Source organism: Rhinatrema bivittatum, chromosome 1 (assembly GCF_901001135.1).
Source record: "Rhinatrema bivittatum chromosome 1, aRhiBiv1.1, whole genome shotgun sequence".
Lineage (NCBI taxonomy): Eukaryota > Metazoa > Chordata > Amphibia > Gymnophiona > Rhinatrematidae > Rhinatrema > Rhinatrema bivittatum.
The window spans coordinates 509,752,614-509,778,505 of NC_042615.1; the positions used below are offsets into that span (position 1 = coordinate 509,752,614).

The following is a 25,892-nucleotide window of genomic DNA, read 5'->3' on the forward strand; positions in this document are numbered from 1 at the left end:
GCTGATGCTGCCCATCATTCTACCGCTACTAGAGAAGGTCAATGTGCTCATCGGTGCATTACCAATTCAGCTGGCATCAGTTTCTGGCAGGGCACTGAGGTCTCCCCCTACAGGATACATTGGTTGTTGCTGGTTCTGAGGAGGAGGAAGCTCCATCGAAGCTAGCAGACACGCTGAGGCCTGTAGCCCCCCCTCCCCCCCCCCCCCCCTGTCCATTTCTGCCGGTGCTTGCACCTCTGGATGAAGGCTGAGCACCTAAGGCCCCATTCCTAATAGTATTCAGTAAGGATGGAGGTCCTTGTGACCCCCTGGGGGATGATATGACTGAGTCCTCAGAAGACTATGATGGTCTCCCATCAGACCCTTCTCCTCCAGATGAGAGAAGGAAGTCCCCACCTGAGGTCTTGACCTTTGCAGGGTTTGTGAGGGTGATGGCAGAGGCTATTCCATTTCAACTTTTGACAGAGGAAGATGGGCACAAAATGCTTTAGATCCTCCAGTTTGTGGAGCCTCCTAAGGAGATTGTAGCGATCCTGGTACACAAGATCCTTAGAGTTGCTGCTGAGGATATGAGAACACACCATCACTGTGCCTTCTGTTATTAAGGCGGATAGGGTTTACCTCATCCAGAAGGCTGTGAGATTCGATAAGCGTCAGCTGCCTCACCAGTCGGTGGTGGTTGAATCTGCCCTCAAGAGGGCCAAGAGTGTTCGGACCCATTCTTCGGTGCCCCCAGGGAAGGACCATAGAGCAATGGATATTCTTAGGAGGAAGGTGTTCCAAGGTGCCATGCTTATTGCCCACATCGCTGCCTACCAGCTCTAAATGAGCCAGTACTCATGGGACATCTGGAGGCGGCTGAGCAGCTGCCTCATTAGCAGCAAGACACCCTCATGTCATTGGTGCACAAGGGTCTGGAATGCGAGAAACACAAGATCTGTGCAACCTACAAATTTTTCGAGATTACATAGAGTGTCTCTGCAGCAGGAATCGGCACCCACAGAATGGCATTGCTGCGAGCCTCAGATCTCTGACCAGAGGTACAGGAATGACTTGCTGACTTACCATGTACTGGAGAGAATCTCTTGAGAGAGAGTGATAGATGCTGTGGCCCAACTCTGGGACCATCATAAACCCTCCACCAACTCGCCGCCAGTACTCTGGACTCGTCATCCTCATCCAGAAACCGTTGAGACCAGGGCCAATGAAGTCTTTCTTTTGCCAAAGGAAATACTATCCTCCGCCTCCTCACTCTTGTCAACACTATGTAAAGGCTCCCATGGTTATCTCAGGCAGCTTAGATCTCCCAAGTCCCAGCTGGCTCCTCTTTCAACTCTGGAGATGAGGTTTTGACTGGGCTGCAGGGAACGTAAACCAGTTGTCCATACCTGGGATGATGGGCCCTCTAGTCGGTGGCAGACTGCAGTCCTTTGCGAACCAGTGGCCGAGTGTAACCTCGGACCAGTGGGTTCTGTCAGTAATCTGTCAGAGGTACCAATTGAATCTATTGGGTGTCCTGCCAAATTGCTGTCTGTGCCCATATTGGGGGCCAGTAGTGCATCAGGAGCACTTCTAACGGAGCTCTCCTCCCTCTTGATGGCAGGGGCGCTCGAGCCCACCAGGGCAAAGAGGGCAGGGATTTTACTCCAGGTACTTAAGAACATAAGAAAATGCCATACTGGGTCAGACCAAGGGTCCATCAAGCCCAGCATCCTGTTTCCAACAGTGGCCAATCCAGGCCATAAGAACCTGGCAAGTACCCAAAAACTAAGTCTATTCCATGTGACCATTGCTAATGGCAGTGGCTATTCTCTAAGTGAACTTAATAGCAGGTAATGGACTTCTCCTCCAAGAACTTCTTATGTTCTTATGATTTCCCACCACAAATCGGAGATATTTCCTGTGACCGGGGAAGATCTCGATATGAGTTTATGATTCCTTTAGGTTGAAGAAGCCCAAGATGCCCAGGGAAATCATCTTGAGCTTTTCTTTTTTTTTTTTAGAAACTTGTTCAAGGCCCTTAGGTCTAGGATGGATCTGAGTCCTTCTGTTCTCTTTTGAATCAGGAAATCAGCACTTCCAGTACGTGTATTGCCGTTCAAGCTTATGTCCGCCCCATGGGTATTCACAAAATGCCTGGCCGTGGTGAGTACCTCTGCAGACTGGCTGATCAAGAGCACGTCTCAGGTAGGAGCTGTCAGGTCCATGCGCTTGATCATTTGGGTATTGGAGTCAGGGTTCATTCTCAACTACCCAAAGTCCCATCTCAGCCCGTCACCTCAGTTGGACTTCATCAGAGCCCTGCCAGAAAAAGCTCAGGCCAAAGCCTTTCTGCTTTGCCAGATAGCTGTCGCCTTGGTGACCATTTTGGCAGAGGTTCAACAGAGCCAGCAGGTGTCAACCTGGCAGATGTTGAAGCTGTTGGGCCATATAGCCACAACTGCCCATGTCACTCCCTTGGCACATGTATACATTTGCAGAGCCCAATGGACCCTGAGGTCATAGTGGCACCAGGTAACTTAGAGCTTTCGGGATTGCATCCAAGACACCTTGTCTCTCATAGACTCTTTGTCCTGGTGGTGGATAATTTCCAATCTGGAACAGGGAATTTCCCTTCAGAGTATCCCCACTCAAGTGTGCTAGCCATGGATGCATCCACCCTGGGGTGGGGAGCTCATGTAGATGGGCTCAGCACCCAGGGCCTGTGGTCTACACAGGAACATTCTTGTCAAATCAATTTCCTGGAGCTCGGAGCGATCAGATACACACTATGGGCTTTCAGAGATCGGCTGTCCAACAAAGTTGTCCTGATCCAGACAGACAACCAGGTAGCCATGTGGTATGTTGTCAAGCAGGGAGGCATGTGGTTGTATCTCCTGTCAGGAAGTGGTCCAGATCTGGTCATGGGCCCTGTCCCATGAAATGGTGCTCAGGGCCATGAATCTGGCCAGGACTGGGAATGTGGTAGCAGACAGACTGAATTGAGCCTTCAGACCCCATGAGTGGTCTCTGTACCAGGGGGTAGCGAATCTGATATTCCACCTCTGGGGGGAGCCCAGATGTAGATCTGTTCGCGTTCCCCTGCAACAGGAAGGTGCTTCCATTCTGCTCCCTGTACAGGTCAGACGGCAAGCCTCTGACCTTGCCAGTCATTGGAACAAGGAACATCTGTATGCATATCCTCTGATTCCCTTAGTGGTGAAGACTCTCTTGAAGCTTCACGAGGACAGACTATGATCTTCGTAGCCCCTCATTGGCCGAGACAGGTCTAGTTTCCTCTCCTGTGGGAGTTGTCCATCCGGAAACCGATCAGTTTGGGGACTTCCCCAGATCTTTTCACGCAAGATCAGGGCAGGCTGCGGCATCCCAACCTCCAGGCCCTGTCACTCATGGCCTGGATGTTGAGAGGTTGATTCTGCAGTTGCTTAATCTTTCTGAAGGTGTGTCTTGGGTTCTGGTGGCATCTAGAAAGCCTTCCACTAGAAAGTCCTATGGACTGAAGTGGAGGAGGTTTTCCATGTAGTGTGAGCAGAAGGCCCTAGATCGTTCTCCTGCCCCACACAAAAACTGCTTGATTTTCCTCTATTAGAGCTATTAGAGTTCATCTGGGTGCAATTGGCGCATACCACCATGGTGTAGATGGTACACCCATCTCTGTACAGTCTGAAATTGTACACTTCATGTAGGGCCTACTTCAATTGAAGCTTCCCCTAAAGCCTCCCGCTGTGTCTTGGGACCTCAATGTAGTATTAGCTCAGTTTAGCTGCTGCGCACCTGTGATCTTTCGTATCTGACCTGCAAGGCAATATTTTTGGTGGCGGTTACTTCAGCACTCAGGGTTAGCACACTCCAGGCCTTAATGACTTATCCACCTTATACTATTTATTTATTTATTTTTTTTGTATCCCGACATTCGATCTGAGATATCACATCGGTTTACATTCCAGTACTGTAGGTATTTCCCTACTAAATTTTATTATGACAGGATGGTCTTGCATATGCATCCTAAGTTCCTGCCTAAGGTGGTGATGGATTTCCAACTTAACCAGTCAATTGTCCTGTCAATATTCTTTCCCATCCCATTTGCACCAAGGTGAATGAGCACTGCACAGTTTGGACTGCAAGCGAGACTTACTTAGCCTTCTATCTAGCGCAGACAGAAGCCCATAGACAGTCCACCCAACTTTTTGTTTGTTTTAATAAGACTAGGCTGGACGTTGCCATTGCCAAACAGACAATATCCAGTTGGCCTGCATCTCCTTCTGTTATACCTAGGCGGGACTGCATCTTAAGGGCCATGTCAAGCCTCATTCTGTGAGAGCCATGGCAGCATCTGTGGCTCATTTGCAAGCAGTTCTCGTGGAGTAGATTTGCAAGGCTGCAACGTGGATTTCTCTCCACACACTCACATCAGATTACTGTCTGGATAGGGATGGCCGATGCGACAGTAGGTTCGGCCAGTCTGTCCTTTGGAACCTGTTTGAGGTGTAGAACCCAACTCTCCCAACCTAGGGCGTGTTGTTTGTGTTCAGGCTGTCTCCCCTTCTGTTACCAACAGCACTGGTAGAGTGCATGTTGACACCTGGTTAGGTGTCTGTTGGACCCCCTTTCATGTTGAGGAGCAGCCTGTAGCTAGGGATTCACCCATGTGTGAGGAGTACCATCCTGCTTATCCTTGGAGAAAGCATAGTTGCTTACCTGTAACAGGTGTCCTCTGAAGACAGCAGGATGATAGTCCTCACGAAAACCACCTGCCACCCCATGGAGCTGGGTTTTCTCCTAATTTGTATTTTAATCTCAATTCTATGTTATGAGACTGAAGAGGGACCCCACGTGGATGTTATATAGTGCATGCTTAGTGTGCTTAGTCAAAGTTCTAGACACTTTGGCATAAGTTTTCCACATCGGGCTCCATCTGATGATGTCACCCATGTGTGAGGACTAACATCCTGCTGTCCTTTTAACACCTGTTACAGGTAAGCAACTCTGCTTTACCCTTTCAAGTAACACTAGGACATTCATTTAAAGTAATGGGTAGGTGATTTAAAGCGAAATGGATAACACCCCCCCCCCCCCCCAACCCACACTTAATGCACATTCAAGCTGTTGAATTTGTTGCTGGAGGATGTGGTCAAGGCAACTAGCATAACTGAGTTAAAAAAGGGTTTGGACAAGTTCATGGAAGAAATGTCCATAAATAGTTATTAACCAGGTGACTTGGGAAATCAACCAATAGTCATAGGGAATGAGCAACAAGAAATTGGATCTAATTTTAGGGATTGGCCATTGTTGGAGACTGGATGCTGGGCTTGATGGACCTTTAGTCTGACCCAGCATGACACTACTTATCAGCTCATTTACCTGTTGAAATAAGCAAAGAGATTTTCACATGGATAAGCAGCTGAATTATCCATGCTGTCTGGGTATGTCTTCCGTGCCACTAGGTGGCAGAGCTCTCTGTCTAGTAAAGTCTTTCAGCTAGGTGTTCCCTCTTGTATCTTCCCGCATTTGCCTGAGGCTCCTCAGTCTGGTTTTTTCCGCGCGACTGATCGCACACGGAGCTCTGTCTCTCCAGACCTTTTTTGAGTTTGTAAGGTAAAAAAAAAACAAAAAACTTCTTCACCACAGGAAAAGATTTAAATTCGATCATGCCTCGCCCAGGATTTAAATTCTGCTCCTGTGGCAAAATTCAGTGACTAATGGCCATCAGTCATGTTACCTTGCCTGGGACCTGAACATGATGAGGCAAGTTGCGGGGACTGCGGACGAATGTCCCCAAGAGCGCAGCGCCAGCGAGCAGCTCGAATGCAGCAACTTAAGGCAGCACCATCGGGCTCTTATGCCCCTTCAGAGGCCTCTACAAGATCATCTCCAGGCCCAAACCTCAAAAAGAAGTCAACCTCTCACAGAAGGGCCTCTTCTGTAGACCCCCCCAAGGGTAAAATACCCACTACCAATGCCCCTTAAAAAAACGGTGTTTGGCACGGGGGATGCGTTGAAGACATTGCGGCCGCATGCCCTATCAACACTACCAGCTCATCGAAGCAAGGAATGACCTCCATCTGAGAAGCTCCGGTGCGCCTCGGGAGCTTCCATGCACAGACGCACTTACAGTGCACCAGCGCACGGAGGAGAGTGCGTAGAGTTGACGCACCACCGGCACATGTCGACACAGGATCTAAGAAATCAAAACAGCCAACGCAATCGACACACTTGAAGCATCCAGGGTCAAAGAAGCATATATTTGGCCATAAGAGACCTAGGGAGCCTTCACCACTCCTTGTGGTTGATTCAGAGCAAGACATCTCTCCACCACGTCTCTCAGACAGCCAATCATCCTCTCTCGGATGGCAGTTGGTTCCATTGCCTGGCCAAAAGATCATAGAATTGTCACCTCCACCAATTACGGGACAGCCAAAAAGCCTGTTCACTATGGTAGCTCCTACTGCTCCATCGCCTTTAGAGCCCCTGCCTTCCATACCCTCAAACTTTGGGCTAGCTTCGCAGGCTATTACCCAAATAACTAACATCCTATCGCAATTTCTAAAGTTGATAGAACAGCAAACTCCACCCCCTCCGATTACTCCTTTAGAGGCTCCATCTATTCCAGAAGACCCCTCTATCCCCGGACCATCACTGAAGGTCCAGCCACAAAGACCATCAACACTGTTGGAAGAATTTATACTTACATCTTCCTCCGATGATTCTTTGGGGTACGCTTCGGACCCAGCTGAGGTTCTGCCCGAACCGGCATTTCCACCTGAGGGCTTAACCTATTCACAGTTTCTTGAAAAAGTTTCTTAATGTTGAGACGAGGAAACAGACAACCAGGTAGCAATGTGGTATCTCAACAAGCAAGGGGGCACAGGCTCTTACCTGCTCTGCCAGGAGTCAGCGCAGAACTGGGCCTGGGCTCTCTCCCATTCCATGCTACTGAGAGCAACCTACCTGGCAGGCATGGTCAATGTGATGGTGGACAACCTCAGCCGGACCTTTCATCCCCACGAATGGTGCCTAGATCCCACTGTGGTGAACAAAATTTTCCACCAGTGGGGCCACCCACACATAGACCTCTTTGCGTCAATCCACAACCGCAAAGTGGACAATTTCTACTCTCTACATTGCAGTCACAAGACACCACCACCACGAGATGCATTTGTCCACTTGTGGACAACGGCTCTTCTATATGCCTACCCTCATCAGCAAGACTCTCGTGAAGTTACAGCAGGACCGGGACACAGTGATCCTCATAGCCCCTCACTGGCTGCGACAGGTTTGGTTTCCCATCCTTCGCGACCTCTCAGTCCAGCCTGGGCACAGATCCAACTCTAATAACGCAGAATAATGGGCTTCTCCATCATCTGACCCTCCACTCTCTGTCTCTGACAGCATGGATGTTGAAAGGTTGATACTACAATCCCTTAACCTTTCAGACAGTGTCCCAGGTACTCGAAACGTCACGAAAGCCTTCTACTAGGAAATCTTATCTGTCCAAATGGAAAAGATTTGCCTTGTGGTGCACGACAAAGGGAATAGATCCTTTTTCCTGCCCCATAACAAGGTTCCTGGACTACCTCTGGCACCTCTTGGAGTCTGGCCTACAAACTCCTCCATTCGTGTGCATGTCAGCGCCATAGCCGCATACCACAAAGGGATAGGAGATGCCCCGATCTCGGTGCAACCCCTCGTAGGGTGCTATGAGAGGCTTACTCCAACTGAAACCTCCACTGTGTCCTCCGGTTCCAGCTTGGGACCTCAATGTCATACTAGCGCGGCTCATGCGGACTCCGTTCGAGCCTCTACGCTCCTGCGAGCTACGTCATCTCACTTGGAAAGTGCTCTTTCTGCTTGCTTTAACATCGACTCACAGAGCCAGTGAGCTTCAGGTGTTGATAATGTATCCTCCTTACACAAAATTTCTCCATGATTGTGTGGTACTCCGCACTCATCCGAAATTCTTGCCAAAGGTAGTATCTGATTTCCACTTAAATCAGTCCATTGTACTTCCTACCTTTTTTCCAAAACCTCACTCACGCTCAGGTGAGTGGGCCCAGCATTCCTTGGACTGTAAACGTGCACTAGAACATAAGAAGAACATAAGAAATTGCCATGCTGGGTCAGACCAAGGGTCCATCAAGCCCAGCATCCTGTTTCCAACAGAGGCCAAACCAGGCCACAAGAACCTGGCAATTACCCAAACACTAAGATCATCCCATGCTACTGATGCAATTAATAGCAGTGGCTATTCCCTAAGTAAAATTGATTAATAGCCATTAATGGACTTCTCCTCCAAGAACTTATCCAAACCTTTTTTGAATCCAGCTACACTAACTGCACTAACCACATCCTCTGGCAACAAATTCCAGAGCTTTATTGTGTGTTGAGTGAAAAATAATTTTCTCCGATTAGTCTTAAATGTGCTACTTGCTAACTTCATGGAATTGCCCCCTAGTCCTTCTATTATTCGAAAGTGTAAATAACAGAGTCACATCTACTCGTTAAAGACCTCTATCATATCCCCCCTCAGCCGTCTCTTCTCCAAGCTTTTTATCTGGAGCGCACTGCAGCCCATAAGTCCACCAACTGTTTGTCTACTTTGATAAAACCAAACTAGGCATTCCGGTGGGCAAGCAGGCCCTGTCCACCTGGCTGGCGGACTGTATAACCTTCTGCTACCAACAAGCAGGTCTTCCACCGCAGGGACGCGTGAAAGCGCATTCAGTCAGAGCCATGGCAACGCCAGTTGTGCACCTCCATTCTGTACCTCTTTCTGACATCTGTAGAGCTGCCATATGGAGCTCCTTCCACACCTTTGCAGCTCATTATTGTCTTGACAAGGCTGGAAGGCAAGATTCGATCTTTGGCCAGTCTGTCCTATGCAATTTGTTTCCAGTTTAATAACCCAACTTCCTTCCTGCGACCCACTGTAAAACTCAGGCTGCCCTCATACCCAAAACCACCCCTGTTGTGCCTGTTGCACGTCGTTGGGTGTTTTTGATTCATTTACTTGGGCATCCTGTAGCTCGCTATTCACCGATATGTGAGGACTACCATCCTGCTTGTCCTGGGAGAGAGCAGAGTGGCTTACCTGTAACAGATATTCTCCCAGGGCAGCAGGATGTTAGTCCTCCCAAAACTCACCTGCCACAGCGTGGAGTTGGGTTCGCTTACATTTTATTATTTTATTTTTCGCTCGTACCTTTTGCTATATGAGACTGAATGGGGACCCCTGTTGGATGCAGGGTTAGTGGCATGCTGGGCATGCTCAGTGTGCCAGTCAAAGTTCTAGAAACTTTGACAAAAGTGTTCTGTGATTGGGCACCATTCTGATGATGTCACCCATATGTGAGGACTAACATCCTGCTGTCCTGGGAGAACACCTGTTACAGGTAAGCAACTCTGCTTTCCATGGGATCTGAACATAGTCCTTGCTTGGCTCCTAAAACCATCTGAGCCTTCAGCATCAGCAGAATTTTCAGCCCTAACTGTATTTCAAGCTTTCATGTGAACCAATAAATTGTTGCCAAACTTATACTTTTATCCTAAGCATGCCCAGGAGATGTACTTGCATTCTCAGGATGTTAAGCGCTGAAATATTTGGACAGTACAAAAAAATGTGATCAGTTTGTTCTTGCCTTTTACAGGTAAGAAGGGATTGCCTATTTACAACTTTCCATTTCTTGTTGGTTTAGAAACTGTATTTCTGAATCATATAAAGTAGTTCCAGAATTTGTCAGGACTCATTCTGTGTGCAGTGTGACTTTCTGAAAGGCACAAGTAGAGGGTAGAGCAGATTTGTTGAATTGCAACCTGATCTTTTTTTATATATATTTTAGAAGCATTGCAGGATCGGAAAGTGGGTTTTTACTGATGGTAGTGTTCAAAAGATGGGTTATTTAGGGTGCACTGTTTCCTACCCAATAAGATATTACTTTAGGAAGTCCTGAAGGTTCCAGATTGGTGGGGAGAATATCACAGGAAGGAAATTTTGGATTACACTGTCAAGTTCTGTTCTCCACACCAGTCTGGAGCAATCCTCCCTTTGGTTTTCTTGCTGTCCTCTTAATTGGAGGTTAATTGTGCTTAAGTTTTATAGTGGAATATTGTGGATGTATCTCAAGGGGTAACATGGGAGAAAAAAAACACCAGGTCACTAAGTGCTGCTGCTGAAATTTTCATGAGATGTGGCAAAAAATGAAATCTCCCTTGAGATAGAGAGTACTCAAAGATTCCATAGAAGTGTGGAAATTAACAAAACAGGTGATCCAAAATTCCCATTAACTTAGTTTTACACACTCAGTTACTTTAGCATCCAGAGCAATTATCTCCAGTGTTTTTTCTATTAGTGCTTGGTCTTCATGTGTGCTATCTCCACTTCTATGTACGATAGCATTACCTGCAATTAATCATGGAAACTTTTGAAATGGCTGTCCTATTGTACTTGTTTTGTTGGTCTTAAATTATCAAAAGAAGCAACGTGTTTTTTGTCAAATATTTAAAAGTTAATGCAAGTGCTGGCTTTTCACTTCCCCCTCTCCCTAGAAAAAGCCGCCTCTTCGAAACAAAGTCAGCGAGCAAAAGATGGTGGCAGCAGCAGCAAAGCGGGTAGGTAGCTGGGGCTGTCGTGCCAGCAGTGCAGAGGCCAAGCTGGTGAGTGCCAGTCTGTTTACAATGCTTCCCTCTTATATCATGGATCATGGCACCCAGCGTATTCAAGCACTGCTTTCTCCATTATTATATCGCTTGGGCGGCATAATAATTAGGAATTTGTGGAATTTGTGTGTCAGCAACCAGACCTTAGAGCTGGGCAGTTTTTTGTTTTATTTTATTTTTTTTTGAAACATTTACATTTGTTGGCCCTTAATATAACACATGGCCTGACCTAAGGGCCTCCAGTCAAAGCATGCCCTCCCTGCCTGTTTCATTTCCACAAGTCACTCTAGCAGATGGCTTTTTGTTTGTGTGTGAAGTTTTTTTTCTCATCCTAATATGGTCATCTACCTTATGTCTTTGTCCCCAGATCCATACTCAATACTATAATTTATACACGTATATAAGCCCATTTAACACCTTCCCTTGCTTGGTACTGTTTAGTGATTTTGTATCAGTAATTGCTTGATATTACGCATGTAGTTTATTACTTAGTTGCATGCCTTGCTTTTGCATTTTCACATAATTCCCCACAATATCTTTCATTTACACGTCTCCCTTTTTGTTTAGTGCCCATAGAGTCGAGAGAGACCTCATATCTAAAGCAGTTCGTTTTGATAAGTGCATACAGCTTTTTCCATAGCCAGCATTGCAAGTCTTGAAATTAAGTATTGGTGCACCTTCACATTTCCATGTTATAACAATGTTGCTTTACTTGTACCAGTATCAGTATTTTTTGGTCTGAAAACTATTCATCATATAGGTATTGAGAGATAAAAATTTCAAATGTAGATTTCACATTATGCCTAGTATTTTAGATATCTGTTTTACTTCTGCCCAAAATATTTGAATAATTCTACATAAACTGTCTATATATGTAAAGTTTCAACTTTGGGTTTTACATCTCTGGCACATCTGTGTGTCATTTTGTCTTTAGTTGATGTGAGTATAATATACCAGATAATATTGAATAGAATTATTTTGTATCTGGGACATGAAACTGTACAAATTGTGTAGCATAATTGTGCCCATTTTTTATTTTCTGTCTGAATCTCACTCCCTTCCCTCCTTGACCTTATTCAATTTTGTAGCACTCAAACAATTGATATTTCTTTCTTTTTTTTTTTTTTTGTTAGTCATGTCCTAACTACATTTCTTAGCATTTAGACAGGTTAATCCACACCAGTGGGTTATGCATCTCTACCAGCAGATGGAGACGGAGCTGACGTCACGGTATATACACCCCTGCACTGACATCAGCCCGCCAGTATTCTCTGTCTCCAGCAGGTGGTGGATGTGTATCTCCCTACACATTTTGGTGGATGGTGGATGTGTACCTCCCTACACATTTTGCTTAAAAAAATTTTTAGAAGGAGAAAGAAGGAAATTAATTTGCTCTGCTCTCCTCTGGTGATACCTTATGGTTCCTCCCTCAGAGTTTTCCTGAGGTATACTTGCAGATCCCTCCCTCAGTAGAATGCCTCGGTCCAATAGCTGGTTTTCCATTGTGGACTTAGCTATAGAGAGACTAAAAGATGAGATGCTAGTGGGTGCAGGAAGCTGAGCGTGGCAGTAAAGGCTTTTGCTGTCTCCCCTTGCAGCCGGAGACAGACTCTGTACTCGGCCGGGTTGGGCTGAGCTCAGGTAAAGAGTAAATATAAAACAAGAAAAAGAAGGGGAGTTAATTTTAGGGATTCCATTCCTCTTCTGGTCTCTGAGCTCTGAGCAGCGATCCAGCATCCGTTCCCATCTCTGGGGTAGCTTACGGAGTTGTGGCAGCTTAGGTTGAGCAGCCTTGTTGGTTAGGCCCTCTCTCAGGCTTTGCTTAGATGCTGAGTAGTACACTTTTCTATGCACAAGTCTGCTGTGAAACAGTGTCTGTTTGCATTTGCACACCTGGGTGTGCATTCAGGTGGGTATTTAGGCGGCTGCTCAGGTGGGCACCTACCTGGACCGTGTATTGGGTGTCTACATTTTGGGCGTCCGTAGAATGTGCTTATTCGACAGCGCTTAATTTTTGAGCGCTCTGTTTTAGGTGCTTGTGCGGGTGTGCAGCTGGGCGCACAATTGTCAGACACTTTGGGAGCATTTTGCTAGCAGGGGTATACCATGGTGCCAGTAGCAAAAAAAGCCTAAGTACTTTACCCTTTGTGCTGCTTGCCTTCGAGCATCTCAGCCTGGCATCCCCTTTAACTTGAGTCAGTGCTGCTTGGAGGCTCAGGAAGAGGAGTCTCAGACTGATTTTGCTGAGCCCAGCCCTTCCCAGCATGATGCTGGAATGGAACCGGAAGGGGCACTACCAGAGGTTTTGCCTGATTTTTGGGCTCCCCTATCTGGTTCATCAGCAGTGGAAGGCAACTTAGTGGGCGCAGGACTGACACACCCTGGTTTTGGTATGGATCCTTCTGCCTTTTCTTGAGTGGAATTTTTTCAAGGGCTGCGGTCCTTTCTTTAGGTGCAGTTGGTGACCACGGCCAAACCTAGAAGTTCAGGATTGCAGGCTGCAGATCCCCGCATGTCTGGTGCCGCAGGTAAGCGTCTGAGTATGTCTAGACCTGCGGATCACCTTGTTAGGGACCCAGATGGTACGGAAGATGATGGTGATCCTTACTTCCTGGAGGATGAGGAAATTTCTTCGGGATTGGAGCCATTTAGCACAGTGTTTCTTTCATAGAGATGAGTTTCCAGCTCTGATCTCCCAGACATTGAAGATGCTGTGGGTGCCAAGTGCTGATTCCACATCTGAATCAAAGAAAAATCCCATTTTAATTTCTTTGTATAAAGCATTGTTTCTTCCCCATTATGGATGCTATTCAAGAATTGATGGTTCTTGAATGGTATGCCCCGAATCTGGCAGTGAGGGAGCAGTTGCGCGTTCCGAAAGTGGATGCGCTGATGTGTGCCATCACCAAGCGGACAACTATCCCTATAGAAAGAGGTGTGTCATTGAAAGATGCGCAGGATAGGAGAATTAAGGATATTCTTAAGAAGGCCTTTGAGGCGATGGCAGTGAATTTACAGATAGCCTCTTGCTGCTTCTTGGCTCACACTTGCTTCTCTCTCAGGAAGTCGATGAATTTGGTTTGAATTCCAGGATAGTGATGGAACTGGCAGGTGCCTTTTTGGCACCTGCTAGTTTGGTTTGAATAAGTACCAACATTTGTTAATCAAGAGAGCAGTGAGTCACTCTAGCTGACTAACTGAAGTTAGAGGCATTCCAGTGGGAATACTGAGAGGAGAGGATCACCTTGCTGGTGGCTGAAAGGAATCAATAAGTTTTTGCTTGGGACATTGTCTTTCTTAAAAGTATTGGGGCGAAATTAACTATTTGGGAATATTATTTAGTGTGTTTGTGTGTTTGTGCTTTTAATAGTCAGTAAGACAGTGAATAAACAAGTTAGACTGTGTTTTTAAATAGTCAATAAGGCAGATAGTAAGCAGAACTGAGTGTTTGTATTTAAAAAAAAAAAAAAAAACACACAAAAAAAGTAGCCAGAAGCTAGAAATAAGCTAGGCGCAGTGTATACGTAAGAAAAAAGGTTGAAAAGTTCAGTCCAGTTACTCACCTTGGAAAGGTGTTGAGGTAGTGTGACTTGGTTTGAATAGGTACCAACATTTGTTAATCAAGAGAGCAGTGAGTCACTTTAGCTGACTAACTGAAGTTAGACTGTTTGTATTTCCCAACCCTCCCACCCCTCACGCACCCACCCCTAGCTCTTCCTTTAATTTATAGGCAGGTGCCACTTTCATTAAAAAAAAAACCAACAAAAACTTTATTGAGAATTTGATCAGACCCCTGTAGGCCACTACCAGACATATAGTGAATTCACTAATACATTTAAAGGACTTTAATTAGACACATTCCTACTCCCATAGCAACCTAAAACTTAACTAGGTACTGATTGAAATTGAGATGAAGGCAGCAGTCCAGCAGCAAGAGGGGGGCTTCCCAGTCTTTTGCATCGAGTGTCACATGTATGAATTTTTACCCACCTGTGAGAAGTTGTACATGTGCATGAGATACAAAGAGCTCCTGGCTCTCAGAGAAGGAGTCCAATCTCTGGAGGCTACAGTGGCAGACCTGGAGGAGCTGAGGCAGACAGAGAGGTATATAGATGAGACCTTCAGGAACATAGTAGCCAAGTCCCAATTTCAGGCTCGCAGCCCTGGTGCTGCCTTGGAGGAAGAAGGTCTCATGATTGGAGAGCATCAACCTGGTGTAGAGGAAAGGATCCTGTAGCAAGGACCTGCTCTCCAGGTGATGCACTATCCTTTCGTACCGAGGATATCTCCCCAAGGCCTACTGCCCAGGAGGGAAAGATTAGGTCGGCTGTCATAGTAGGTGATTCGATTATTAGGAATGTAGACAGCTAGGTGGCTGGTGGGCGTGAGGATTGCCTGGTAACATGCCTACCTGGTGCGAAGGTGGCGGACCTCACGTGTCACCTAGATAGGATGTTAGAAAGTGCTGGGGAGGAGCCAGCTATCGTGCTACATGTGGGCACCAGCGACATAGGAAAATGTAGGAGGGAGGTTCTGGAAGCCAAATTTAGACTCTTAGGTAGAAAACTTAAATCCAGAACCTCCAGGGTAGCATTCTCTGAAATGCTCCCTGTTCCACGCGCAGGTCACCAGAGGCAGGCAGAGCTCCGGAGTCTCAATGCGTGGATGAGACGATGGTGCAAGGAAGAGGGATTCAGTTTTCTTAGGAACTGGGGAACCTTTTGGGGAAGGGGGAGTCTCTTCCAAAGGGGTGGGCTCCACCTTAACCAGGGTGGAACCAGACTGCTGGCGCTAACCTTAAAAAGGAGATAGAGCAGCTTTTAAACTAAAACAAAGGGGAAAGCTGACAGTCGCTCAGCAGCGCATGGTTCAGAGAGAGGTATCTTCAAAGGATACTAATGATGCATTAGAATTAGGGCATCCCGACAGTGAGGTTCCAATAATAAGAAACGTAGTCCGTGCCTGTAACTAAAAACTCACCTGAGCTAAAAAAATTCTAACTTACCCCTATCAATTAAAAAGCATAATGAAAATACAAACAAAAAACAAACTTTGAAATGTTTGTATGCTAATGCCAGAAGTCTAAGAAGTAAGATGGGAGAATTAGAATGTATAGCAGTGAATGATGGCATAGACTTAATTGGCATCTCAGAGACATGGTGGAAGGAGGACAACCAATGGGACAGTGCTATAACTGGGTACAAATTATATCGCAATGACAGAGAAGAGCCACCCGGGAGGCGGTGTGACGCTTTATGTCCGGGCTGTCATAGAGTCCAACAGGATAAACATCCTGCATGAGACTAAATGCACAATTGAATCTTTATGGGTAGAAATCCCTTGTGTGTCGGGGAAGACTACAGTGATAGGAGTATACTACCGTCCACCTAGTCAAGATGGTGAGACTGACAGTGAAATGCTAAAAGAAATTAGGGAAGCTAACCAAATTGGTAGTGCGGTAATAAAGGGAGACTTCAATTACCCCAATATTGACTGGGTAAATGTATCATCGGGACACGCTACAGAGATAAAGTTCCTGGATGGAATAAATGATAGCTTTATGGAGCAATTAGTTCAGGAACAGACGAGAGAGGGGGCAATTTTAGATCTAATTCTCAGTGGAGCACAAGATTTGGTGAGAGAGGTAACGGTGGTGGGGCCGCTTGGCAATAGTGATCATAACATGATCAAATTTGAATTAACATCTCTGTGCTGCGGCAGTCAAAAAAGCAAACAGAATGTTGGTAATTATTAGAAAGGGAATGGTGAATAAAACGGAAAATGTCATAATGCCTCTGTATCGCTCCATGGTGAGACCGCACCTTGAATATTGTGTACAATTCTGGTCGCCGCATCTCAAAAAAGATATAATTGGAGACGGCTGAGGGGGGGATATGATAGAGGTGTTTAAAATCATGAGAGGTCTAGAACAGGTAGATGTGAATCGTTTTTTTACTCTTTCGGATAATAGACTAGGGGGCACTCCGTGAAGTAAGCAGGTGGCACATTTAAAACTAATCGTAGAAAGTTCTTTTTCTCTCAACGCACAATTAAACTCTGGAATTTGTTGCCAGAGGATGTGGTTAGTGCAATTAGTGTAGCTGTGTTTAAAAAAGGATTGGATACGTTCTTGGACGAGAAGTCCATTACCTGCTATTAATTACGTTGACTTAGGTAATAACCACCGCTATTACTAGCAATGGTAACATGGAATAGACTTAGTTCTTGGGTACTTGCCAGGTTCTTATGGCCTGGATTGGCCACTGTTGGAAACAGGATGCTGGGCTTGATGGACCCTTGGTCTGACCCAGTATGGCATGTTCTTATGGCAGATGCAAGCTACGACCTGGTCCTCACTTCAGCCAGAGGGGTGGCTTCGATGATAGCGGCCAGGCATCAGCTATGGCTGAGGAATTGGTCGGCCAATACAATTTCAAAGCTGGCGCACAGAAAAGTCTCAAGCATCAGTTGGCTGGAAGCCCGTGCCATTCGGTTGGCATGCTTGCAATTCGTCGACCGCTTGCAGGCTCGAGCAGTCCAAATAATGTTGGACAATGCGACAACAGTGGCTTACAACAATCGTTGGGGAGGAACTAAGAGCCAGCAAGCATCAGAGGAAATAGCCCAACTCATTGAATGGGCAGAAGTACATCTTCAGGAGATCTCAGCCTCACACATTGCTGGAAAAGACAATGTAAGAGCCAACTTTCTCAGCAGGAGAATGAGAATTGTCAAACAAAGCATTCCAGCTCATAGTGGACTGCTGGGGCCTCCTGTTTCTAGACTTGCTGGCAACATTACATAATGCGAAGGTTCATTTCTTCAGTCACAGGAGAGATCTGAAGTCTTTGGGCAGCAGTGCCCTTGTGCAGGAGTGTCCGGAAGGCAAGCTTCTTTATGTCTTTCCCTCGTAGCCCATGTTGGGCAGAGTGTATCGGAGAATTGAAAGATACACAGGGGATGGTGCTTCTGGTGGAGCCATATTGTTCCAAGAGGCCTGGTATGCAGATCTGCGGAGGCTCCGGGTGGATTCTCCTCTCTGATTACCGGTCCACAGGGATCTGCTGTGGCAGGGGGCCTATTCTTCATGAAGATTTGACTCAATTTTGTCTTAAGGTTTGGCCCTTGAGAGGTCTCTGTGTTGAAGCGTGGATACTCCGCGGTGATGATTTCCACTTCAAGCGCAAAGGTTCTCCACTTTCTTTGCCTTTGTTCGGGTTTGGCGAGTGTTTGAAACTTGGTGTGGAGATGCTACTCTTTTTGGATTTTTTGCAGGATGGGTTAAGGGTTTGGCCCTTAATTCCTTGAAGGTACAGGTGCTGGCTCTTGCCTGTTTCCAAGGTCAGGTGAATGGTGAATTTTTGTCTGCCCATCCGGATATGGCCCGGTTCTTAAAAGTGGTGAAGCATCTTTGTCCTCCTTTGCAGTTTCCGGTGCCCTTGTGGAGTCTTAATCTGGTTCCGGATTTTCTGGTGGGTCCCACCTTTCTACCATTGCATAGCCTATCCTTGGGGTTACTTACTTGAAAACTGTGTTTCTGGTAGTAATAGTGCATAAGGTTTCTGAACTGCAGGCCTTCTCTTGCTGGGAATCATTCCTGCAAGTGACTCCGGGGATGGTACAGCTGCAAACTGTTCCATCCTTTTTGCTAAAGTTAGTCTCAAATTTTCACTCGAATCAATCAGTTTCCTTGCCGACACTGTGCAGGGAGAGGAATGTGGGTGAATATTGCCTGTTACGGACCTTGGATGTCAAGCAGCATATCACGAGGTATTTGGAAGTTTCTAAACCTCTCAGGAAGACAGACCAGCTGTTTATCCACCATGGTGGGAGTAAACAGGGTGAGCCAACGTCGAGGGCTATGATAGCCTGCTGGATTAAGGAGGTTCACAGCCACGTATGTGGATGCTGAGCAGCCATTGCCTTGTCAAGTTAGGGCTCATTCCATTAGCCGGTGTCATTGACGGAAATTAGATTGTCTCCCGTCTCGTTTTGCCTAGCTGCAATGTCTTCCTTACACACCTTTTGCAGGCATTACTGCCTGGATGTGCAGGCCCAGGATGACGCAACCTTCGAGCATGCGGTGTTCGGACTGTGAACTGCCTCCCGCCCTGTTTGGGAGTAGCTTTGGTACATCCTAGTGGTGTGGATTAACCTGTCTGAATGCTAAGAGAGGAGAAATTACTACTTACCTGATAATTTCCTTTTCTTCAAATAAGTTAATCCACCTTCCCACCCTTGGCTGCTGGATGGTGATGCTATTGTTGTCCTGTGTGGCGGCTTTTCCAGGGATTACTGGTAAGTGTCAGATCCAGTCCCTAGATTAGTGATATTACACTCCTTTTCTGAGCTCAGTGTTTTCCTGTTAGCTGAGTGAATGGCTGTCTGTTAATAGTTATGTTCATATATTATTTAGTTGTTCACAGTTGACTTTTGCAGAGAATATTGGTGGGCTGATGAACATGCAGGGGTTATATATACTGTGATGTCAGCTTTGCTCCATGTCAGCCTTCTGTTAAAGGTGCATAACCCACTGTTTTGGATTAACCTGTCTTCATTAAAGAAAAGGAAATTATCAGGTAAGTACTAATTTCTCCATTCTATATCCATTTGTTAATCTGCAGATACTGACAGAAGAGAATTGTGTTTTCTCACTTACTCAACAATTTGAATGCTTTCAACACCTTGTCTACTTATCTGCCCACATGACAGTTATACCTCCATATGAATTTAATGATCACAATAGTTCTCTGGCATTGCCCCATAAATCCAAACTAGGAGTTTGTTCTCCAAGACACCATGTGCTAGATGAGGTAATCATTTTTCCCAATGAACATAAAATGAGAAATCAGTATATTTGACCCTTAGATGACTTATTGGGATGAGTCTGTATAGTATATCCCCCTTGCTAGATTATTTTAGTTGTATTTTTTTCACATAAATTTGTTCCATTATTTTAAAATCCATTTTTATCTGTATTGTAGTGACTAAAAAATTGGTATTGGGCTATCTATAGTAATTATTAAAATCGGGTATTTTTCCAGATTCTTCTTACTACTCTGTAATTCTATAAAGTAGCCAAGGCATTGCACTTATCATGCTAGGATTTCTGTTATGCCATTAGAAGTTAATTGTTTTGTCTAGCATCTCAAATAATATTGTTAGAGTAAATTGATATGGGTATATCGCCATGGGCAACAGTTTTCAGCTAATTTATACATCCATTTAGGGAAACTGGCTATTTTTGTCTATACTATTTACCACATATCATTTTAAGTATGCTTTCTTGATGAATTTCATACATAGATTATGCTTATTTCTAAGTGTCTAAAGGAGTAGTTGCTCCTGTTTGAAATTCTTTCCTTTTAATAACTGTGTGATCCTGCAATATTTTTTTCAAGAATAACTGCTGTTGGCAGTGAAAATAGTGGGATACACATGTTGATTTCATCATATTGGACACTTGTTGGGGGACACTTTATAAAAAAAAAAAAAAAAAAAAAAGGCACCTATGATTACAATACAGGTGGTGATGGATTTTGTAAGACCCATTATAGCTCTAGTGATTTACCTTCACACTTTTGACGGTCTCGTATTCATTAATTTATATTAATTTATATTAATTTGTGATACTATAAGATCCCTGGTATTCTACACAAAGTAAAACCTATTCACTGTATCAGTTGATATATAAATATTTCTCTATGGACATGCAGGATGTAATCAGCCACACAGATCAGTGGCATCATCCAATGGTGTTGAGACAAATGATGCGCTCTCAGAGCTCAGAAAGATACAAAAGGTCTTGCTGAGCAAGCATATGCATCAGGGTTCCTGCATAGCCACTGCTGCACAAGTCTGTCTTCTTTTTTTTGCACCGGGCGAAAACACAATTTTTGTACTCTAGCTGCTTGTTTAGGTATCGTTTCTTTAATTTTCTCTCTAGTTTTTTTTTGTTTTATATTTTAATCTCAAAAAATGTTTTTTCTAATAATTTCAAAAACTGATTTCTATTTGGCTTCTTCCTTCTTTACCATGGCTGTCAGGAAGCCAGGTTTCAAAAGATACCCTAAATATGATTTTTAAAAAGTTTATCATAGACTGCAGAGTCACTGCCTAGGATATTACACAATGTAACACATTGAGCTGCCTGTGGCTGTATATCTCCCAGAATCATAAAATGGTGTTCAAATATTCTTTAAGCTTAAACTCTCCTCAGATTCCGACAGCACACAAGATATCAAGCTGAGGGACCAGTAAATAAAACAAAGGGTTAATCCTCTCAAGCTCAGCATAATGACTTTATTAAGTCTGTGTAGACATCACACTAGCGGGCCGCACGTTTTGGACGCGCTAGCTTTACCCCTTATTCAGTAAGGGGTAATAGAGCGTCCAAAACATGCGTCCACCCCCCCTCCCCCGAACCTAATAGCGCCCGCAACATGCAAATGCATGTTGATGGCCCTATTAGGTATTCCCGCATGATTCAGAAAGCAAAATGTGCAGCCAGCACTTTCTCCGGGCACCGGCAAAGTGCACAGAAAAGCAGTAAAAACTGCTTTTCTGTGCACCCTCCGACTTAATATCATGGCGATATTAAGTCGGAGGTACCGAAAGTTTAAAAAAGTAAAAAATTAAAAAAACAAAATGTAAAATGGGCCTGCAGCTGTTGGGTCGAAAACCGGACGCTCAATTTTGCCTGCATCCGGTTTCCGAGCCCATGGCTGTCAGTGGGCTCGAGAACCGATGCCCGCAAAATTGAGCGTCGGCTGTCAAACCCGCTGACAGCCGCCGCTTCCGTCAAAAAAGAGGCGCTAGGGACGCGCTAGTGTCCCTAGCGCCTCTTTTTACTGCCGGGCCTAATTTAAATAAATTAAGATACTGTATTGCATGCACAGGAGAGTGGCCTGTGCGCGTGCCGGGAGAGCGGGCATTTGCCCGCTCTCCCGTGTTTTTACTATATCAGCCCGTAAGGGAGAAAAGAAGGTAATTTATTTATTTAACATATTTATATATCGTTTTACCAATACAAGATTGAACAAAGTGGTTTACAATAATAGAAGTAAAATAAAAACTATAAAATAAGAGTAAGATAAAATAATAAAGATAAAATAAAAATAAAGTTAGAATAAAAATATAATTAACATTTTGATCAATAAAACTAAAATATGCTTTGATAGATTAAGGCAGACAATTAACTTCTATGTTATAAAAAACAAAGGAAGGAAATAAGCATGAGAAAAATAAAAAAAAATTAAGCATCCTAAAAATAGATGCAGCATGTGACTGTCTTTATCTCCCTGAAGTTAACTGCTGTTAAGTGATTTGAGATTCCCAAATGCTTCCTTAAAAAGATGAGTTTTTAGAGCTTTCTTGAACTCCTTTCTATTGTGTATCTGTCTCAAGGAGTCCGGCAAAGCATTCCACAGAATGGGGCCGGCTACTGAGAAGGCTCTTTGCCTTGTTACATTTAGAGCAGCCATTTTCACTGTGGGAACTTCTAATAGGTTTTTCCCAGCTGACCTAAGATCTCTTGAAGGTTTGTAAACTCTTAACGTAGAGCATAGCCAAATGGAGTCAATATTATTTAACAGAGAATGAATAACTGTAAGTATTTTATACCATATTCTGTATTTAACTGGTAACCTGTGTAGTCTCCTTAAGACAGGGGAAATGTGCTGTTTAATGGGTGTCGCTGCGAGAAGTCTAGCTGCTGAATTCTGGATTAACTGAAGGGGTCTAATAGTTGATTCAGGTAGACTTAAGTATAATCCATTACAGTAATCTATTCCTGAAAAGATCAAGGCTGCAAAACTGATCTGTAATCATGGGAAAATAAGAGGCAGTAATCACTTTAACACATGAAGTTTAAAGAATGAGTTTTTTACTACTTTGGCTATGTGTTGCGATAAAGATAAATTAGAGTCAATCCAAACTCCCAAGTTCCGTACGATTTTAGTAATTTGAATAACATCTTTTCCCAACGTAATGTTAGCAGGGGGAGCATTACAAGAATTCAATGCTAATACTGGAATTCTCTGCATTGAAATCCCTTTGGTGCAGAAATCTACAGCGCGCTCTCTTTGTGGAAGCCGCCTTGCACCATAAATCAGCAAAGGGTTTCTGACCTGGTCAGCGCCAGCTACCTCTCTGTGCAGATCCTGTTAAGACATGTGATTCTAAGAAGTCAATGCTGATTTTAGTTTCAGAATCAGATTATCAAACAGGGCTTTCTTCTCTACTGCTGAGCACCATCCTTTTGTGAGGAAGACATGGCTAGATTTGTGCACAAAAGTCACAGATATTCTCAGAGGACAAGCAGGATGATGGCGGTCCTTACACATGGGTGTCATCATCCGATGAAGCCTGACACAGAATACTGTCAATTTCTAGAATTTTGACAGAGCCTCACCGAGCATACCCACACCATGTTATACCACACCTCTATGCGGGGTCCCTTCAGTATTTCCTTTTCTATGGAGCATGGTAGTCACGGTTAGAGTTCTTTCTCATTGTGATTGTGATTTTTGCATTTTTTGCTTTCTGCCGTTCCATTGGCTTTTGCTTTTGCTGTTTGCAGGTTTCCGCAGTCTTTCCGATAGTATTCTTAGGTTTCCTTTTGCTGTCTGTTACCTTCCTGGTAGTAATACCATCTGTGCCCACCAGCCATTGACTATCTGCTGCCATAGAGCTCAATTTCGCATCCCTTTTATTTAATGACAACATGTTTTTGGGATTCTAGTGATGTCCTCGAGGCAGGAGGACCATGTCTATTATGGATCCCCATGATAGATGTGCCCTCTGCTTGGGTTTATTGCATGACATCCAGGATTGCCGAAAGTGCGCATAGATGAATGCCAAAGAATTTATGTTCCATATGGAACATCTGTTCAGACATCAGAATATTGATCCATTGGTATTGATATAGGGGGGTGTTGGCAGCCAGTAGGAATCCTGGAGACAGACAATTGCCCAGCTCCTCCTAGGCAAAGAAGACTTCAGGTTTGTCCTCTTTGACCTTGGTACCAGGGAAGGCCCGTGCTGAGCATCAAGGGAAGCCAGATCATCTCCATCGGTCCCCATCGATGCATGGTGCCGAGCACAGACATGGTCTGGCACTTTCTGAGAACTCCTTGAAGCAACCCTGTGGTGAGGAGAGTTCATCCTCAAAAATTCCCAGGGGTTCGCCATGGTCTCCATTGCACCTGGTGTCAGCCACCGATTCTCTTCTTGGTTCCAAAGAAGATGTGGCCACTCCTGCCCTTTACATTACATTTATTAAAATTTCTGAATCGCCCAACACAAAGGCCTGGGCGATGAACAAAATGATACATACATAATCATAAACATAAAACCAAAACATGGACAATCACATAAACTTATAATAATTTAAAAATTTCACTCTAAAAATAATTATTGCACCAAAATAAAACAATGACCTGATAATGTAAAATATAATATCAAATATAAAACATAATGTAAAAAAACTCAAAAGAACGCATTGCACTAAAAAGCTAATTTAAATAAAAAGGTTTTCACTTGCTTCCTAAAATCCTTAAGTGAGTCAGATTATCTTAGGTCAATTGGGAGAGAATTCCAAAAAGTGGGCCTGGCAACAGAAAAAGCACACTCTCGAGTCATGTGTAGACGTGCCACTTTAGGAGATGGGATCTCGAGGAGGTCACATTGTGATGATCTTAAAGCTCTTGTACGTTGGTAAAATTTGAGCATTGAGTTGGCCCAATGACAAGTATTATCATTTAAAAGTTTAAAAATCAACATAGAGGTCTTGTATTTGATTCTTTCCTGTATCGATAACCAGTGCAGCTCAATCAGTGCAGGTGTAATTGTTCAGACCTTTTTAGGCCAGCAAGCAAACAAACAGTAGAGTTAAGTAGCAACTGTAAGGGACATAAAGAAGAATAAGGTAAACCAAGATATAAACTGTTACAATACTCAATAATTGGGAAGATAGGGCCTGAAGGACTATACGAAAATCGGAATCATGAAGCAGCATTTTAAGACCAGCAAGTACATGAAGCCTATAAAAATCATGTGAAATAACTTGTTTTATTTGAGGGCGTCAAGACAGATTATCATCTAGTATTATTCCGAAGACTTTTGATTTGATTTTTTTTTTTTATTTTATTTTTATCAGTTTAAACAAAATTTACAAAGGATTATCACTTTGTACAGAAACATAGAAAAACAAAGCTATCTCCATTTTTACAACTTTACAGTTACATTGAGAAGAATAACATTTTCAATATCTTGACCTCAAATATAAAGCAGAGGGTGTGCAGCCAGAAAAAGAAGGAGATTTTCTTAGGAAAATCTTACTTAAAGAAAAAGCTTAACGGTCAATAACAACTATTCTTCCTTTTCTATGACTCCGCATTTGCAGCATCCTGAACTGGGGGATTATAAGGCAATCTTTTCCTATTCTCTAATAATTCTTTCATTTGTTCAGGTACAAAGAAAACATAAGTAACATTGTCTAGTTTTAATATACATCGGCAAGGATACCTGAGTACAAAACTTGCCCCCAACGAGCGGGCTTCTTGTCTCATTGGCAAGAACCCCCGCCTTCTCACCTGGGTAGCCTGTGCCAAATCAGGGAAGACTTGCACCGGTTTACCCATGAATTCTGCTCTCATATTAGAAAAATAATTCCTCATAATCAGACTGAGGTCTTGAGAATAAATAAAGGAAACTAAGAGAGTAGATCTCTCTATAACTTCTGAATGGAAGTCTAGAAAAGTTGTTAAGTTAGCAAGATCAAGCTCTGGAGCAGCTTCTTCTCCTCTAGGCCTTACATGAGGCATGAAATACACCTTGTTCAAAGCTGGAATATTTTCAGGTGCTATCTTCAGAATTTCCACCATGTATTTCCTCAAAGTTACTCTCGGTTGTTCGCCCATAACCTTTGGGAAATTTATAAACCTAAGGTTTAAATTCCTTGATTTATTTTCAAGCTGTTCCAATTTCCTGTTAATGGCGATACGATCTTTCAACATAGCTGCTTGCAATTCCTGAGACTTTTTTACTTGCTCTTCCAGCCTCATAATCTTTTGTTGATGTTCTAAATGTTTTGCATTATATTCTTGGGCAAAACCTCCAATTTTCTGGGTCACATTCGATTGTTGTTGAGCTACTTTATATAATGCCATCCCCATTTTGGTTATCAGCTCCCAGAGAGCTTCCATGGATACCACCTCAGGTTTAGGGAACAAAGCATT

The 25,892-nt window shown here is 44.1% G+C and overlaps 1 protein-coding gene across 7 annotated transcripts in view; it reads left to right on the forward strand.

The window, feature by feature from the left end:
- Positions 1-25,892, forward strand: part of MBD1 (methyl-CpG binding domain protein 1) — a 322,119-nt gene that overhangs the window by 168,902 nt on the left and 127,325 nt on the right. For 5 of the 7 annotated variants that reach the window (XM_029611568.1, XM_029611550.1, XM_029611578.1 and 2 more), the window contains one exon: positions 10,543-10,650. The exons of 1 other annotated variant lie outside the window; for it this stretch is intronic. In XM_029611568.1, coding sequence (XP_029467428.1) covers positions 10,543-10,650 — 108 coding nt within the window. The remainder of the gene's footprint in view (positions 1-10,542; positions 10,651-25,892) is intronic. One more of the 7 variants, XM_029611559.1, reaches the window with a different exon arrangement.